This window comes from Pongo abelii, chromosome 4, assembly GCF_028885655.2.
Source record: "Pongo abelii isolate AG06213 chromosome 4, NHGRI_mPonAbe1-v2.0_pri, whole genome shotgun sequence".
NCBI classification, from domain to species: domain Eukaryota; kingdom Metazoa; phylum Chordata; class Mammalia; order Primates; family Hominidae; genus Pongo; species Pongo abelii.
Genome location: NC_071989.2, coordinates 83,628,549 through 83,647,330, shown reverse-complemented (window position 1 = coordinate 83,647,330; position 18,782 = coordinate 83,628,549). Strand labels below are relative to the sequence as shown.

Here is an 18,782-nt window from a genome sequence, read left to right as displayed (position 1 = left end):
GTGCTTAACAAATAAGCCAGTTTCAGAGTTGGCCTCACTGACACCACACACTCACCTAGCCATCCAGATCCTGAATTTGGGATGCAGAGGTCTGTCTCAGCACTGGGTAACACGAAGCCAACGACAAACACCTCTACACCGTCCGCCATAAGAGCCATGCCCAGGACGAAGAAAAGGGCCCACTGAAAACGACCATGACCGCATTCTTGGATTATCAGCTCATACTGCTGGGCTAACTCTTCCTCGTCAGCTCTCCTTTCTGATTCCAGCTCCTGCCGGTCCTTGTACTCATCGCCCTTGGGCTGCCCCACTGACACAATGCTGTCCTTCGCTTGGTTCATACTGGGGATGCCCTGATACTCCCCCTCGTAGATCTCATCATCTTCATCATGCCCCTCAGTGGCTTCACTTGAGCCTTCGTCATCGTTGGCCTCCCCATTATAGGTTTCTCCAGCTGGGTAGTAGTCATCATCATCTTCTTCATCTTGGAACCGACTGTAGGACCGCTGGGTGTATTCATCCTGGGCTCGGTCCACAGCTTGATTCACCTTCTTTACTGTTTGTTTCTTCACCTCTCTGGCAATGTCCTTGGCACCCTTCATCAGTGAAGTCCTATCCTTGTAAGAGTCTTCCATCTTATCTCAACTGATGGCCACTGAGAAGATGGGAAATTTTCACAGCCTCCGTTCAGTGGTTCAGCTCTGACAGCATCATCCACTTTGGGTTCAAAACAGAACTGCGAAAGAAGAAACAGAGGAGATATTTATTATTCCTTTCTATATATTTTTTTTACTGTCTATTTCTTGACCTCTTTTCAGTGCTCTACAAACTACAACACAGAATTAGTTTTTCCTTTTTTTTTTTTTTTTTTTTGATCTCACTGTATATACATGTACACCCTAGGCTGCTTCTCTGCTTAAGTGTGAGCATCACTTGGAGTATTTAGGGTTTTTGTGCTATTATTATTGTTTTATTTTAAGGAATTCTATCCCCAGGGTAACAGTACACAGGAACTCCCCTGAGAATAAAACAGAGCATCTTGCATCTTTAAAAGCACGCCCAACACATTTTGAAAGTGCTACAAGCATATACCTTGATTGAGAAAAATAGTATTGCTCACAGACACATACAAATATTGCAAAGACAAACTAGAGTATTAGAAGAATCCTACTGGGCCTATTTCCTCACATTGAAAAGCAAGCAGCCCCATATACAATTGCTATCAATCAAACTATAGCTATATTTGTAAAGTTGGATTTCTCCCCTACTTAACATTGTGTTTCCTTCCAGCAAATGGTAACAGACTCACATGGCACCCCAAACTGGCAAGGAGTATATTCCCGTAGCATAGTGTCATATCCACAGTATTGTCAGAGTTCATCAAATGATTTTATGGCTGTATTTGATATTGAATTAGAACATGTGGCTTGTTTGGTGGGAGGAGTCTGCCCTTTCAGAAACTACCCCCAGGCCTTCAGGGACAGGTAAGCTCCATACCATGTCCCTTCACAACCCCACTTCTATTTTCTTCATCTCTGGATACCCAGTACACACACACACTCTCTCTCTCTCCCTCCCTCCCTCCCTCTCACATCCTCCCGCCTGCCACTCTGGTTAGCTGCTGTTTTGGTAGTAAAGTCTGGACCTTCCAGGACGTGTTATTTGGTTTTCTTTTTCACTGATAGCCCCCTCATGCCTTGGTTCCTTAAATTCAGGCTGATCTCATGGTAACTTATATTCCATTTGTCCACTCAGCTGCCTCTTCTGGTGGCTCATGTGAGTCACTGACAGGTTCATCCTTGTACACAGATGATAACAGAGGTTAAAAAAGTCTTTCTCCTCCATCATTAACACCCCAAGCCTTAAGCTACGGCAGCATTCCAAACATTGATTTATATAATCGTCATCGTCATTTCTACTTTTTCATTTTGTACCTAGTTTAAAATATTTAAAGTGGCTATTACTAACCCATATTTAATTACTCATCCAAATGCCACAATCAAACCCAGCAATAAAGACAAACAGATGTTTGTTTATAAATGGACCATGCTTCATTCCCACTGAATACCTACAAATGCCCAGTAGGCAAAACAGGAGTATGGCTCTCACAGGCTGCGTTTTGGAAAATGATAAAATGAAATTAAAATAAACATATGATTGCAAGGTTTTTAACCAAATGTTTTAGTAAATGATTTTTCTGTTTTTTTTTTTGTTTTTTTTTTTTTTTTTTTTTTTTTTTAGAACTGAGTGGAAGAGAAAGGGAGGAAGAGAGACATGGTAAAATCCATGAGAACAGTAAGAAAAAATGGAAAGGTGGTGAGAAGGGAGGCTGAGGATGGGGTGCTCAGAAACTCAAGAAGTCAGGGAAAAGGGGCAGAGAGGACAATGATGAAATTGAGAGACATTTCCTACTTTAAAAATTAACAGAAAATCAGAATATTTCACACAATAAATAAAATAAACTGCTATCCTGTCCATTGAACAGATGATCACATCAGACACTGCATATCAGCTGCTTCCTGTACATAATCAGCTCCAGAAACACCATTAAGTGAGCTCCAAATCCCGCTTAGTTGAAAGCAGAGTCTGAATGACCCTACGGCACTACCCCAGTGCCTTTCATAATGGAAAGCTTCTGCCATAGCTGTTTCCAAGAAATTGTACATCAACTGACTGCATTTGGCTTTTTTGCTTTTGTCCTCAGCCACAGGTATCCTTACCACATGCTTTACAGGGTTTTCATCCCTAAAGAGGTCCTTGTATAGGAGCCACCTCTGTAAGAGCCAAGAGGTATGATATCTTAAATGACATAGTTATGACTGGAAAAGTGGACAGTTCTAACCCCCTAAGTAGTCTAAGCACTTGAGCAATGAGAAATAAAATAAAATAAGAATTTTACAATTGAACATTCCAATTTTGAAAAAATTCTTGCAGAAATCTTAGTTTTAATTCCAGGACAAAACAAAGCATGTGCCCATATAAGTTCTCTTTTTGTCTTTCAAGATTTCTCATCCCCCAAATCGAAGCTCAGGTAAGTTCCTTGAGGGAAGAGACTTGTTCTTTAGTTTGTAGTCTTACTAAAGCAAAGAAGATTTTTCTGTGCTCTTTCATAAACTAGAAATATGAATACTTATTCAAAAATGCTATATAAAATTAGATGTTTGTAGATATTGCCATCGGGGTTAGCTGGTGAAGGGTACATAGGTCTCTGAATCATTCCTTACAACTGCATGTGAATCTACAATGATTTCAAAATACGGAGTTAAACCAAAACCCCAAGTCTGTACTATCCTTATAAAGCCATCTTGGAATATGTGCAGGATGATTGGCTGGGGGCAGATTATTCAGGGGCAGAGTTATAATTCTATGGCTATTATCTCCCTCTGGTAAACGGAAAAATGTGAAGAGCTTTGCTCATTCCAGATATTGCCAGGAAAATGGCAGATTCGTATCTACATGGGAAGGTCATGCTTGAATTCAAGCAGCACTTCTCGAGGGTGGGGCTTACACACCAGGTGTGGCCTATAAGAAGGTCCGCAAGCAGCTGTTTATAGCATCATCAATGTTTTCTTTTGTTTCTCGAATCAATTATGGAGTCATGCCACATAATATATGTCGGACTTTGTTTCAGTGAAAAACAAAACAAAACAAACCACCTTGATTTGGTGCTTACTATACGTGAGGCATTGTGCTAAAAACTTCCTGTACATCCTTTTATTCTTTTATTTAATCTTTACTTCAATCCTACAAAATAGACATTATAGTCTTCCATTTTACAGATGAAAAATTAAGGCTTAGAGAGATTAGCCCAAAGTCACAAAGCTTGTTAGAGGAGACGCCGGATTCAAGCTCAAATGTGTCTGACCCCAAAGCCTTACCCCTTATCTTCATCTGCCTCACCCAGTGGTCTCACTGAGGTCTTATTAAAGGCAGTGGCCTTCTTCCTAGTCATTCCAGTATTCCAGTAACTTTTTTTCCTACACTAAAATTGTTTTATAACCGCTTCTCTAAATTGTCTTCTACATTCTGAAGTAAAGAGAATTGTCGTGAGACCTTTAATCAGTGATAAACTTTAAATGGGTAATAATTTTAAAATGTGGTCTTGTTTGTTCCAATAAACTACCCTAGGATGGTGGCTGTACTTCAAAAGATAATGTAACCCTGTTAAATAAGACATCAGTGGGCCAGGACGGCAGGAAAGTAGGCAGAGCAATTAAATTCTAACAACCTCTGACTAAGTACATGATGCTGCTCGTTTATTCAAGTCAGTTTCCGTCTCCAAGAAATAAGGGTAATAATAAACACCTTCCAGTGTTGTGATAATTAAATGAGTTGTTTACACCGGTTTTAGGACAGAATCTGACATATATTCAGTGGTTTCAATTCAGTTTCCCCAGGAATACATCTAGCCATAAGGAGTCAGCTGCAAATCATTTATTAAAGAGTAAGGGAGTCAGGGAGCAGGGCGGGAGGGAGTGATGGAAGCAGGGCTGCAATTTTAGGTATTGTACCATGGAGCAAGCTTCAGGAAGAACTCCGGAGTATAAATTATGCCTCAGAATTTTTCCCCACTTGGGCAAAGGTGCTGGGCTTTCATAACCCCATGCCAACTGTTGGCTGAGGGGTCCTGGGTGCAATGGTGGAATGTAGGAGCTTCCTGTTCTCTGCACCAAAAGGCAAGGCAGTTCCAGTAGCCTGAAGGCAGTCCTCTGAAGGTGCTGGCCAAGGAAAGCAAAGGCACACTGAAGCCAAGTGGGGAGAGCACAGAGATGATGAGAGGGGTCCAAGGACCCAGGGCATTAACAGTATCTCCTGTAAAAGCACTTGATAAATATTTGTTTAGATGCCCTACTCCTCATGCTAAGCTGCAGGATACATAGCCGACTGAAAACTGCATTTATAGAAGTGGCTGTTAAGCCAAACAACGTTCACAGTGAAGTGAATCTGATATAGTCAATGACATGCACAATCATTGTGTGTGGTATTTTGCACAAATATGTAAAATATAAAGAATAATTATACACATGAGCATTATTCTGGCAAAACACAGTTTTTGTTTTTTTTGCTCCCTTGATGATTCATGACAAACACACATATCCAATACCACTACATACTATTTTAAAACTTTCCTACACAAGCTCCCACCCTACACAACCCCCAACACACAGATGTTTCTCTTGGTGTTTCCCCACACCACCCAAACATGCAGTCTTCCCTTTGCTTTACTCCTCATCACCACCATCAATCAAAAGATCTTGGATAGCTCCTCCTCCCCCAAATGTTCTAGAATCTTCTGGATGCTGGGAGAGACCATTCTTCTAACAATTGTATTTATGCAGCTTTAAAACCATTGTGCGCTGATAGAGTAATGATAGCAATAATAATGGTTAATCCGTTATTATGTCAGCCATGTGCCACGCACTTCAGATGCATTATCACACAATAATGCTCACAAACATTGTATGGGGTAGGTACTTTTAAAAATGCCCACTTCACAGATAAGAAAACTGAAACCTGCCCAGTAACAATGAGACCCTATGCAATGCTACTCCAGAGCCCAACCACATACCCACTCACTACATCTGCTACGTTTTTGTGGAAATGGGAGCCTGTGATGGAAATAGGGATCTGAAATAGCATAGGTGTGTACAAGGCAGCCCCTATGCCAGTAGACTCGGGCTCTTCTAAAGTACTTGCAGATATGCAGTGTGCTGGGATTGGGCAGAGGGGCTCATAACATCCCTCTTCCTCTCTTAAGCTTGGATCTAGAAGAGACATTCAATACAGAAGACAAATGGTGAACTACCTGCCAGCTGACTGGACAACTGTGTCCAACTTTATCCCTGACGCCACACCTCCCTCCCAAGTCAGGCATGCTGGGCTACACAGGACTCCTTCTGGAGTGGGGTGGGGTTGAGCAGGGAGCTTTCCATGAAGCTTTCCACACTGAGCACATCTTTGAGATGAAGAAATAGAAACTGAGTCATCATCCCAGCCTGTCCAAATCCCTGACATTAAGTGTTTATTATTTAAAGACACCTCTTGCCCTCCAGCCCTGTAAACTACCTGTATGCATACATTCTCAATCTTTAAGGTGCAGTTCAAAAATCACGGTTCAAAAATCACCTCTTTCATGAAACGATTTCCTTTCTTTATTGCTTAGCCTAATCACATCTTGCAAGTTAAGTGTAGCTGGTTTCCTCCTGGCATTCAATCACATTTTCCATTATGCTCATCAATACATGTGATGGCCTTCCCTATTAGAGTGTAACTTTCCTGAAAACAGGAAACTAGTAAAAAGAAACACCATAAAGTAATGTTATTGGTTTTTTTGTTTGTTTTTTGAGACAGGGCCTCACTCTCCCACCCAGGCAGCAGTGGCGTGATCATGACACACTGCAGCCTCAGCTTCCCAAGCTCAAGCGATCCTCCCACCTCAGCCTCCCGAGTAGCTGAGACTGCAGGTGTGCACCACCATGCCAGGCTAACGTTTTATTTTTTTGTAGAGATGAAGTCTTTTTATGTTTCCAAGGCTGGTCTAGAACTTCTGTGCTCAAGCAGTCCTCCTACCTCAGCCTCCCAAAGTGCTGGGATTACAGGTGTGAGCCACCGCACCTGGCCTTAAAGCAGTGTTATTAAATGAGGACTCAAGCACCATAAGGGGTCAACTCTTAGTTCCTCCACTTTCTTTATCAGACAGTTGTCTGGATCAGCAGTTCCCCAAGGTGCAATTTGCACCTTGTGGTCCTATAAAGTGCTCTGACTTTATATGACTTTATATGCTCTCACACTTACTTCATGTGGAGTATGAGTAGGAGGGTTACAGTACAAAGCCTGTTATAAGGAACCTTGCTTAAATTTGTTACCCAATCATTTCCAAACTTTCCTAATAACAGAATTCCCCACCCTCAGCATGACACCAGTGAGCAGTTCTCATTATACACTTTATGGAAATACTGTATTAAGATGAACACTAAAATCCTTTAAATTCTAACGTCTCTATTATAAAATACCATAACACTAATTAGAATTAATTGAAAGAAGCCGGAAAAAAGGCAGAAAATCTACATTAAAATATTTCTAAAATAAAATACAGTATTTCTTTCAGTGTATCAAAAACTGAAACTAAGTTTTCCAAATGTAATTGCTTATGATTTTTAAACAGACTTGCTATAAAAATAGAAAGTATTTAGCATATCTGTGTATTTTTAAAGTAATAAGTCATTCAAAGAGCCTGGAAAGTTTAATTTTAAGTATATTAACATTCATTTTTATGCAATTTTGACACAGTTAATTTGCTCTATGAAGACTAGATCTCATAAACCAGGGTAAAGACCTCGCAGTTGTCCAAATCTCTACAAACCCCAGATTAGTGAAATCTAAAGGCCTCACACAAATGGCAAACCTGTTTGCATATATAAACTTTTGTGATGGTCCCAGAAATATCCTCAAGTGAGTCAAAGTGGGCAGTATCCTTCTTTGAAGAAATACTTGAATTCAATTTAGTACAGAATCTTTCTTTCTGATTACAAAACCAAAGCATGCTTATTTTAAAAAGAACTGGACCAATGCATACCAATTTGGATGGCTACTAGCAAAAATCAACAAAAAACAAACAAAATAACAAGTATTGGCAAGGATGTGGAGCCATGTGCACCGTTGGTGGGAATATGAAATGGTACAGCCTCTGTGAAAAATAGTGTGGCAGTTCCTAAAAACATAAAAATAGAATTACCATATAATCCAGGAATTCCACCTCTAGGTATAGACACAAAAGAATGGAGAGCAGATTTTGGAGAAGATATTTATACATCTATGATCCTAACAGTGTTATTCACAGTAGCTCAATCAAGGAAGCAACCCATTGACCCATTACCAATGAATGGATAGGCAAAATGTGGTAAACACGGACAATGGAATATTATTTAGCCTTAAAAGGAACGAAATTCTGAAACATGCTATAATATGGATGAATCTTGAGGATACTATGCTAAATGAAATAAGCCAGCCACAAAAAGACAAATACTGTATGATTCTATTTATATGAGATCCTTAGACCAGTCAAAATAATAGAGACAGGATATAGAATGGTGGTTGCCAGGATCTGGGAGAAGTGGGGAATGGGGAGTTTTCATTTAATGGATACGGAGTTTCAGTTTTACAAGATGAACAGAGTGATGGAGATGAATGGTAGTGTTGGTTGCACAACATTATGAACATATTCAATAGCACTGACTGTGTACTTAAAAATGGTCAAGTGGTAAATTTTATGTGATGTGTATTTTATCACAATAAAATTGGGGGAAAGTAATAATTTAAAAATCCAGGAAGTCATAAACAAGAAAATAAAAAACATTTGTATTTCTGCCACCCAGAGATGCCCACTCTTGACAAGCAGCAATTTTATTTCCAATATTTAGACTATGCAAATGCATGAGCATATAATTAATTTAGACCATATCATACATTTGGAGTTGAAGTCTATTGTCTCTAACTATTTGGGTATGAATTTTCTCATTTGTTGGGTTAGTGACTATCTCAAATAGGACAGGGACTTTATCACAAATTTAGTAATTCTTGGCTCTGAGCACATCTTCCATAGTAGTGGTTCTCAAAGTGTGGTCTGAGGATTCCCAGAAAACTCCCAAGACTGTTCAAGAAATCTGTGATGTCAAAACAATTTTCCTAACAATAGAAATGTTATTTGACTTTTTCACTCTTATTTTTCATAAGTATATAGTCACAGTTGCGAGATGCTACATGATATACAATTATATCATTGCTCTGATGATTTATGAAATGTGTGCTTGTAGATTCTTTTGAAAAATTTTTTGACACATCGTAATTGTACACATTTATGGAGTACAATGTGGTCTTTTGATACATGAATACATTGTATAAGGATCAAAGCAGAATTGTTAGCATTCCATCACCTCATGCACTTAATATTTCTTTGTCATGAGAACATTCAAAAACCTCTCTAGCTTTTTGAAATATACAATACCTTACTGTGCTTGTAGATTCTTGTGTTTAAGGAAGGTTCTCAGTTTTAGTTTCTACTATGGTAAATATCAATAGATATTACCCATAAAATAAAATCTCTTTCATCGTTAATAATTTTTAAGAGTGAAAAATGGGTTCTGAGACCAGACCAAAAAATTCAGAACAGCTCTTCAATAGGAATGTTTGCCTGCTTGGACCCTACATTGTGGAGCTTCCCCATAAGGCTGTATTTTTTGTTTGTTTGTTTGTTTTTTTCCCTATAAGGTTTTGAGTTTGCCTCTGCCAGAGCCCCATGGGGTCACAAATTTCTCAATTAGTTTTTCTGTCGGTGGCTCAATTCTGGATTTCCACATTGTACAGAAATACTGGCAGGCTCAGGGTTTCCATTTCAGGTGGGTGATATTTCCTACCTCTCTTTATGCAGGGCAGAGGTGGACTGCCCCTTCTTCCAGGTAGGAATGGGCAGTATGTCTCCCAGCTTGCCTTCTGACTATGTTTATGTCCTGGTCATAACTTGGAATGTGCAGTGTCAGCTCCCACACACTGCTATATCTTCCTTTTCCACTTCTGGCATCTGAGATCTTTTTCTTCTTTCTTTTGAAGTCAGTTGTTTGTTACCCAAGAGTACTTTGAAATATCCTCCACACATATGCAATAGGGTGCAGGGTGGGAAAGAGGGGGTTTAGCATGTGCTTCAGCCACCATCTTGACCCAGAGGTTGACATGTTTATAACCTGCTTTAATCACACACTTTATATTGAAAATGTTCTCATGCTTTAAAATATTCTTCTACCATTTTTTTCCTGTGGTACACTGTAATTCACTTAACCTGTCTCCTGTCATTGGGCATGTAGGCTGTTTACATCACCTTAGTGTTATTAATATGTGGTGATGCATACCCATATGGGAAGTCTTACTGAGATTTCCTGAGGTCAAAAGGAGCACAGAGTTTTGATGTCTTTTCTTTTCTTTTCAAGTACAGTGGCACGATCTTGGCTCACCACAACCTCTACCTCCTGGGTTCAAGTGATTCTTGCGCCTCAGCCTCCTGAGTAGCTGGGAATACAGGCATGTGCCACCATGCCCGGCTAACTTTTGGTATTTTTAGTAGAGATGGGGTTTCGCCATGTTGGCCAGGCTGGTCTCGAACTCCTGTCCTCAAGTGATCCACCTGCCTCAGCCTCTCAAAGTGCTGGGATTACAGGTGTGAGCCACTGTACCGAGCCAGTTTTGATGTTTTTTTATACATAATATCATACTGCCCCTCAGAAAGGTTGTGACAATTTATAATTCCAGAAGCATGTAGAAAAGCATGTAGAAAAGCCCCTATTTCCTTAGATTCTCACCTATACTGGAAAATATCAGGTGAGGTTAGTTTAAAAAAAAGGTGTTTTATCATTTTTAGATACATTTGATTATTGGTGAAGTTGAACATGTCTTTTCTTGTGAAATCTTTTATCCTTTTCCCATTTTTGTATTAAGGTTTGTAGTAGATTGAACAGTGACCTCCAGAAAGATACCCTAACCTCCAGAACCTGTGAAAGTGACCTTATATGGAAAAATATATAAATATGTTAAGGATTGTGAGATGAAATCATCATAGATTATTCAGGTGGGCCCTATATCCAATGACAAGCATCCTTATAAGAGACAGAAGAGAGAAGACACAGAGACAAAAGGAGAAGACCATGTGAAGATGGAGGCAGAAATTAGAGTTACACAGCCACTGTCTGAGGAGCACCTGGAGTCCCAGAAGCTAGAGGAGCAAGTAGGGAGTCTCCTTAGAGAGAGTGCAGCTCTGCTCACATCTTAGTTTGGGACTCTGGCCTCCGGAACTGAGAGAGAATAAATTTCTATATTTTAAGTCATCTAGTTTGTGGTAAATTGTTAGGCAGCCACAGAAAATTAATACAAGATTCTTTTCTTGTTGAATTTTAAGAGCTCTTCATATAGGAAGGATATAAACTCTTTGGTCATATATGTTGTAAATTGTTTCTCAGATGGCCTTATGCACAGTGTTTTTCACTGTGAAAAGCTATTAAACAATTTTTATATAGTCTATTTTAAGGTTTCTTTGTTCATGCTTTCTGCTTTGTTGTAAGTTTATTAAGGCCCTCCTGAACTTCCAAAACATTCATCTATATTTGTTCTAATTAACTTTAGTTTTATTGTTTAATGTTTAGTTCTGGAACTTTTTGTTATATGAGGGGAGGGATTTTTTTAAAAATAAATAACTGAATATCTCAGAAATAGTTATTAAAATGCCCGTTTTATAAGAGAAAAAATTCCTACATGTATTAGTATCTGTTCAGTTTTTTATTCTTCTGTTGCCTTTATACCATTTAGCTTTAATTTTTGTCACTTTGTTACATGTTTTAATCTCAGTGCATGTATCCTCCATGCTTCATCTTCTGCAAGTATTTATTGATTATTCTCATCTACTTTTTCCTCCAAATAAACTTTAGAATTGCTTAGCTACTTTTCAAAGAAAAATTTCATTAGGATTTTGCTAAGTTTATAAATGAATTGCAGAAGTGAGTCATCTTATTTAGAAAGACATCTATTATTCAAGCTTTCTTTTATGTAACTCAGTGAAGTTTAGATGTTTTCTTCTTACAGTGCCAGTTATTTAATGAACAAGATATATACCTATATATAGAAAATATATATTTAAACATTTTAAAATTCATTTTATATTTGCATGTAGTTTTCTCAAAACCATGATATATAATTGGCCACAAACTAGTTTCTGCCAGATCCATTGGTTGGGTCAGGAAATGTGCTGTCTCCTGCAGTAAAACATCCAGATTCATGGGGAGCAACTCACTGAATTCCATTTGTGGAACAGAGTGGATACACTACAAATAAGGGACAGACTTGCTTAAGGATAATTCAGAAAGACAAGGCTCTGAACCATGCTGACGGTCCTAGCTCACTTTTGCTCTCCATATCCTTCCGTAGACCTGGACCCATCTCGGGTAAAGTATGTACAGGAGCAACTTTGCAAGAAGAACTGGCAAGCGCACACAGAGTGTCTTCATTCAAGCCCAGGAGGAGTGCAATACTCCTGGATTCCTGTCCCTAAGTGGTTCTCAGGATCTCATAGCTTTTTGGGGGAAAGAAGATGCCCAAGGAGCATCAAAACAACCTGCATTATGAAGCATAATCAGCTACAACACTGTTGTATGCAATTCCTGCTCTTAAGTAACAGTGAGACATTCTCTTGCATCCAATGGCCAAAGGCATTCTGGCAGATGGTTTTCCCTGCATTAAACAGGCACCACCAGACTTGAAAGGGACCATCTGTGAATGTGGTAATGACCACTCAAAGTCAATGTGGTCAGTTCTGCCTCTTTCACTGGAACTTATGTGAGGGAAACTCAAAGAGAAACAAAGCCAGGACCTGAATTCCTTCCCAGAAGGCGAGGCTTAGGGAAGGTGGTGGGGACTGGGAAGAGCAGAAGGCAGAGGGGGCACTTCCCTCAACAATTCTGCTTCCCTCTCCTGGGTTTAAAAGATCCAATCACTCATTCAGGAAGTATTTATTCTGCACTTCTGCTGTGGCAGGAACTCTTCTGGGAGCTAAAAGGCAGAGACTGAACAAAACACACAAAGTCCCTGATTGTAGAAAGCTTGCTTTCTTGAGGCAAGACAGATAGTAAAACAAAGAAACGCAACTCCATGTAGTGGTGAGTGCCACAAATAAAAATAAGGCAGGGTAAGGGGTTAGAGCAGCTCTGTCCCATAGAACATTCACAATGGTAGAAATTCTGTATCTGACTGTCCAATAAAAATAGAGTAATTTAAATTTAAATGACCACACATGGCTAGAAGCTACTCTATTTGATGGTGCAGGGTTATAGGGTGCAGGCGGTGCTGCTCTTCTAGGAAGAGTGGCCAAGGTAGGAGACTGAGCAGAGGAAATTTAAAGAGAAGCCCGATTAAGGCTAGGGCATAGGCCATGCTGCTACCCAGAGGCTCAGAGCTTTCCAGACATGGAAGACAGCAAGAGTAAAGGGGCTCAGGCAGAGAATGGCAACGAGGCCAAGCGGCTGAGCAGAGCCAAGGAGAGGGGGTCAAGGGAAGTGGCTGGGACATATCACCCAGGACTTTTGAGAGCCACAGTAAGGGCCTTGGGTTTTCTAAGAAAGATGGGTTTAGAGTAGGGGGAGGTGACAAGATCTAGAAGAATGTACCCTAGTGGAGCATAAAACAAGAAGTTCTTTTAAAATCCTATTTACCTAGATATTGGCAATGCCTCCTTTTCTTTTACTAGATCTCATTATCCCTGCTCTTTCACATTTGTTATCCTTTTTATTCCAACTACGATCACCTTATAATGAGCATGACATCTTTGAAAATAGGTAGCATTTATTAAATCTCATTAAAGACAGGTTTGCGGAAGGAGGAGGACAGTCAGAGGGAAAGTTCAGCAGTGCAGACAGAGCAGTCAAAGAGAAAAATCCAGCTCTTCATTGTACCTGGTAGGTGCTTGATACGTATCTATGATCAACTACCCTTCTTCACCTCCACGTTCACTCAATCTCTCACCAGAGCTATTACAAAATAAGACTAGTTTCCCTTTCCCCTGTATGCCTATCACTAAACGTAGAAGAAAAAGACAATCTATAAATTAGATATTCCTATCTTGCATATTTAAAACTTGGCTATAGAGCCAAATACTGGTGTCAAGCAATTACTTAGACTCAAAGATGGAAAACTAAAAGCAGTCACGCCATGCATATACTACCACAGTGGGACCAATGCGCGATTGTTCCTAAATTTATACAGAAACTCTACAACCTCCCTTGAGTAAGCAGGTATCCCAGACATATTAAAATGACCTAATTTAATAGACATAAACGGTGAGCTTGTTTATGAGTCAGACACATACTCGGGCTCCCATACTGCCTTTAGCACTTATAGCTTTGTGACATTAAAATGGGAAATAACAGTGCTGTTGTTAAGATGAAGTAACATCAAAAAGGCAAATCATGGCACGTGGTACCCATTCAGTAAATGCTAGTTTACTTGAATTTAAAGAAGAATAAAAGAATGTAATTTATAAATATAATTCATCAGCCAGCAGTGATAATACCGGCAATTTCCTATTTTGAAAGGAAACATGATTGTTAAACCTAAGTTGGTCATGCCTTTCCCTAGCTGGCGAGCACAGGCTGGGAGCCATGAAGCCACAGCACGCTATTTCAGAAAAGGCTCACCCCCAGTGTTTACAGCTGTTGCTGAGCTACACACCCTGGGGTTTAGCCTGCAAAAGAAAGCTCAAAGAAGAATGTCTACTTGTCTGCCTGTCTTTTCTGAGGGAATCAGGGCAATGTGATTAACACACTTGCAGAGTTTTAATGCAATTTAAAAGCATAGCCAGATTGATCAAGTCGGCCTCATTCCTATTACACTGATAACAGCAAAACACATTTTCCTGGACCTCAGGAAACTCTCATAGATGTCAACAAGAGGAGGAAACAGAGCCCCCATAGCTTGCACTGTTCTCCCTTTACTGGCTAGAAATGTTGTATTTTCTCTTTCTACTTTGTGTTTTACTTAGTAAATATTTCATTTTGCAAGGTTCTTAGGGTGGTGGCTATAAAAAGCAGCCGCCTTTGTTTATTCAGCCGTTCCTGAACACCATGATAAAATCCACTCCCACGGCATTATTCCCATGGTGATGGGGGATGGGGAGGGATGCTGTACTCATTGTTTCCCTTACTTGTAGCCTCTAGAAGGGAGGCATCAGGGACTTAATGAACACCTCCACCAGTGCTCTGTAGCTAAATGGGAGCACAGCTTTGAGACCAAGGTGTTTCAGTGGTGCACAAGTTCCCACAGAGCCATCTGCAAAGCATGAGAACTGGAGCATTCATTTACTTAGCATGCACTGTTCTGCCTAGGGTCCTGTTGGTACATAAGAGATGTGTGCTGAGAAAATGCCATTCGAGGCAAGTCTTTGCTGCCACAAGCCTGGCGTGTATGGGTATGTATGTGTGTGTGTGTGTGTGTGTGTGATTGTGGGGAGGAAAGTACAAATCTATGTGTTACAAAGAGTAGTATAAGAGAGCTAGGTAGCCACTGAGAATGGGCATTCTTTCCTCTCTTTTCCAATAAAATCTTCTCTTTATTGTCGTTGGGAGAGAATTGCTAAACTAATTCACAAACAACATGTAAATAAATGGCTAAGGAGTTCCTACAGTACTTCTCCTTTCCCCGAGGTATTTCTCTCTTAATTCCTTAGTCCAAGAAAATGGGTAAATTGTGGAATTTCAAGCTCAGTAGTTGGGTTTATGTTAGATATTCGGGGACAAGGACTTCTTGGCTTAAATCCTCCCAAGTGGACTACTGAATATTACACCAATGTTTGAGAACTGATCTGGCCTCCAAAGCAACAGTCACAAGGGAAGTCAGAATTCATCCATCCACCCTATCAGACTACAAGTGCCTAAGGGAAGGGACCATGTTTTAGCTCATCTCATATTCTTCATAGCCAAGACAATCCTGGACATTCATTCATTTACTCATTCTTCACACAGCTATTTTGCACCTGCTCCACAGAAGGGTGTAAACCATCCTTAGATGCTATGCATACAGGAACTAAAAGTACAAGCCCTTGCCAGCAACGTATCTTCCATTTACTGGGGCCACCCTGCAGACAAACAGACAATTATATTATGATGTGATAAGAGCAATGTGCTGGCGCGTGGTATTATGATATTATGGAGTGAGGTCTAAACTGAGCTGGCCAGGCAAAAGGTGGACAAGTAGAGGTATTCACTGATTAAGGGCTTGCTTATTAAAAGACATAGTAAGAATTCTATGCGTATAGGTATAGGTTGAAATTTTTTAAAAACACAAACATGTACTGAGAGGCTTTTGCAAACCTATACTTGTGCTAGATGCAAAACAAACAAAAATAAAAACAAAAACAGATTCCAATGCCTTCTTCAACTGTCATACCTCTGGGCCAGTACTGTAACTCAACATTGGCCTTACTTGCTAAACTTAAAATTTTAAGTTTCTTTCTTTAGCTTTTTTGGGTCTTATCTCCCTGACATTGTTATCCACTATAAATTAGTGCCATGGAGGAAGGTATAAAGGCACTTTCGTGACTGACAGAAATACATGATTGACATCTGATTATATATAACAATATTTTCCAAAATTCATTATGGGAAATAATTTTAAAGTGTTCCTAAAAAAGAAGGTTTACGGCCAAATATGTTGAGGAAACACTTGTCACTTTCGCACCACTTCCGCTACTCTTTACCTGGTCTAAGCCACCATCACATGGCACCTGAACACTACCAGGGCCTCCCTCTTGGCATTCCTCATTCTACCTTTGTCCCTTAGAGTTCCTTCTCCACAGAGCAGCCAGAAAAAACTTACCAAAGGCGTGGCAGGAAACCTCACTCCCCTACTGAAAACCTTCAGGGTCCTCCCACCCATCCCCTTGGCCCCACAAGGCCTCGCCTGCCTCCTCTCTGGTCTCGCCAGCCAGACTGGCCTCTGAGAGGCCAAACACTTCCTGCTTCTGGCCCTTTGCACTTGCTGTTCTCCTGTGTTGCAATTATCTCCCCCCAGAGAATAGAGGCTGGCCTCCCTCCTGCACTTCCTTTTGGTGCCCTTTCAAATGTCACCTCTACATAGAGCCCTTGACCACAACACCTAAGGGTGCCAGTGCCTCACATCGCCATGCCCTGATCCTTTATGCCATTTTTCTTATCATCTCTCACCATCTGACAACATACAACATATTTTGTATTTGTTCATTGTCTGACTCTCCTTGCCAATCATAAACTTCATGAGAAAAGGAACTTTTCCTATTTTGTTATTAGCTAAATTCTAATACCTAGCAGAATGCCTGATACATTCTAAAATATTCCTTAAACAAATGACTGAATAAAACACTAAGTTAAGCAAAGTTAAAACTTTTTTGCAGGCCTTCTCAGAGCCTTTGATATGCAAATGTGGATTGTGACCTTTTAAGAAAGGAAATGGGTGGCATCACCCAAATTTATCTGACCTGAAAGCACTTTATTGACAAAGCATCTTACAGAACAAGCATTCCCAGGACAAGTGTCCAGAAACCAGGGATGACACATATCAGGGGTGAAAACATTTTTCTGGTGTTGCCAACAGGAGAAGTTTCAAGAAAGACCAAGGCCTTCTCTTGCTAACAAACATGACTCACATGATGCAGGAACAGGAGAAATGCCACAGCCTCTCAGTATAATACTGAGAAAGTAAATTAACTTTGATATTTCCGGGTCTAATCCTGGGGAGGCAAATTAGCTTGATGCTATCACTGAGTAGTGAACTGTTTCCGCCACGGCCAGTACGGTCTGGAGAAAGACGCCTGCCTTTGTCTTCCAGTCTCCATCGACAGCAATGGAATCTAATTATAACAGTTCCATAGGTCACTCTCTAAATGGAAATGCACTGCTGAAAATATTCAGGGTGGAGGGAGAAGGACAAAATACATTTCCTCGCTGGAAAAGTGCCTTACTTTACCTTCTTTCAATTTCTCTCACATAATTCACATGAATTATTTAAAAATATTCATCATTAATAACCACCTTTGCTTTAGTCATAAGAAAATCATACGTGATTCCTTAAGACAGACAGGTCTAGATATAAAAGAAAGAAAGAGTTAGTGAAGAAACTTATAATTCAAAGGGCGTTAAAAAAATAACTCCCAGAGCAGACAGATCTGATAGATTCTGCTTCCATTTAGAGGATCTTTTAGAATCCCTCCTCACCTCTCCTCCCCCAAAAAAGGTTCCTCACCTGGTGCATAACACAGAGATTCTAATATAGGCAATATTCAACTCCCAGCCCTTGGATTTTCAGGGATATGCATTCATGGGGCATCATCTGCATTGCACATCTATACTTATAAAGTAATTTCACATGTTTTGTCTCACTTGATCCTCATAAGTACCTAGGGTAGATCTTATAGAAAAAATAATTGAGATGGAGAGATGCATTGGGACTGGCCCAGAGTCACACAGAGCCGGTTCTAGCAAATGTGAACCCATATCTAAGACTTCTGGCTCTGAATCTTGTTCTCTCTCAGCTGCTGAGCCCCGGGGAACTCCCAACACTCATGTTCTTTGCACCACTGTGGCAAGCAGGCAACACTGCATCAGCTTTCCGATATGTTTCATCCCATCCTGGTTTCAGAATTCAGTTTCTAATTTCTTGATAAAATGTCCATAAGGAGACAAATTGAGAACAACAGAGCTATGCCGTGAGGCTGGTGCTGACGGGCTGCTAGGTTGGCTCCTGTGCCCAGAACTCACTTCTGCACACCAACCTTGCAGCCTCTGTGATCAAATGCGTGCCTCAGCACAATTACTTCAATTCAGTGACTCATGAGACTTCTCTTGATTGTCCGACCACAAATGTTAACTCCAGAAACCCCGAGGGTCTGCTGAATTAGAAAAATAGCTCTTTCAGGAACATGCCTTTGCTAGAGAGAGTGCCCTGCCTACTAACTTCATATGAAAATGCAGCAATTCCACCCAAGTAGATTCCTACCAAAGACATTCATGCCCCTACTTCCTGCAGTCACAGAGGAGGCACCAAGTGATACTGTCCACCATCCAAGCCATCCACTTCCCAACGAGCACAACAAATCACACTCCATGCGCTTGACTTCAAGTAAAAGGGGCTGCCTCAGTTTCTTTCTCTGCTGCCTCTGCCCCCACCAGCCCTTCTCACTGTTTTGACATAACCCCATAGCTTCTCCCCTATTCAGCAGGGTT

At 40.4% G+C, this 18,782-nt stretch overlaps 1 protein-coding gene across 1 annotated transcript in view; it reads right to left on the bottom strand.

Moving 5' to 3' along the window:
• The window catches only part of SV2C (synaptic vesicle glycoprotein 2C), a 241,378-nt gene that overhangs the window by 195,857 nt on the left and 26,739 nt on the right, over positions 1–18,782 (bottom strand). Inside the window, exon 2 of the mRNA XM_024247277.3 lies at positions 56–736. Coding sequence (XP_024103045.3) covers positions 56–635 — 580 coding nt within the window. The 5' untranslated portion in view covers positions 636–736. The remainder of the gene's footprint in view (positions 1–55; positions 737–18,782) is intronic.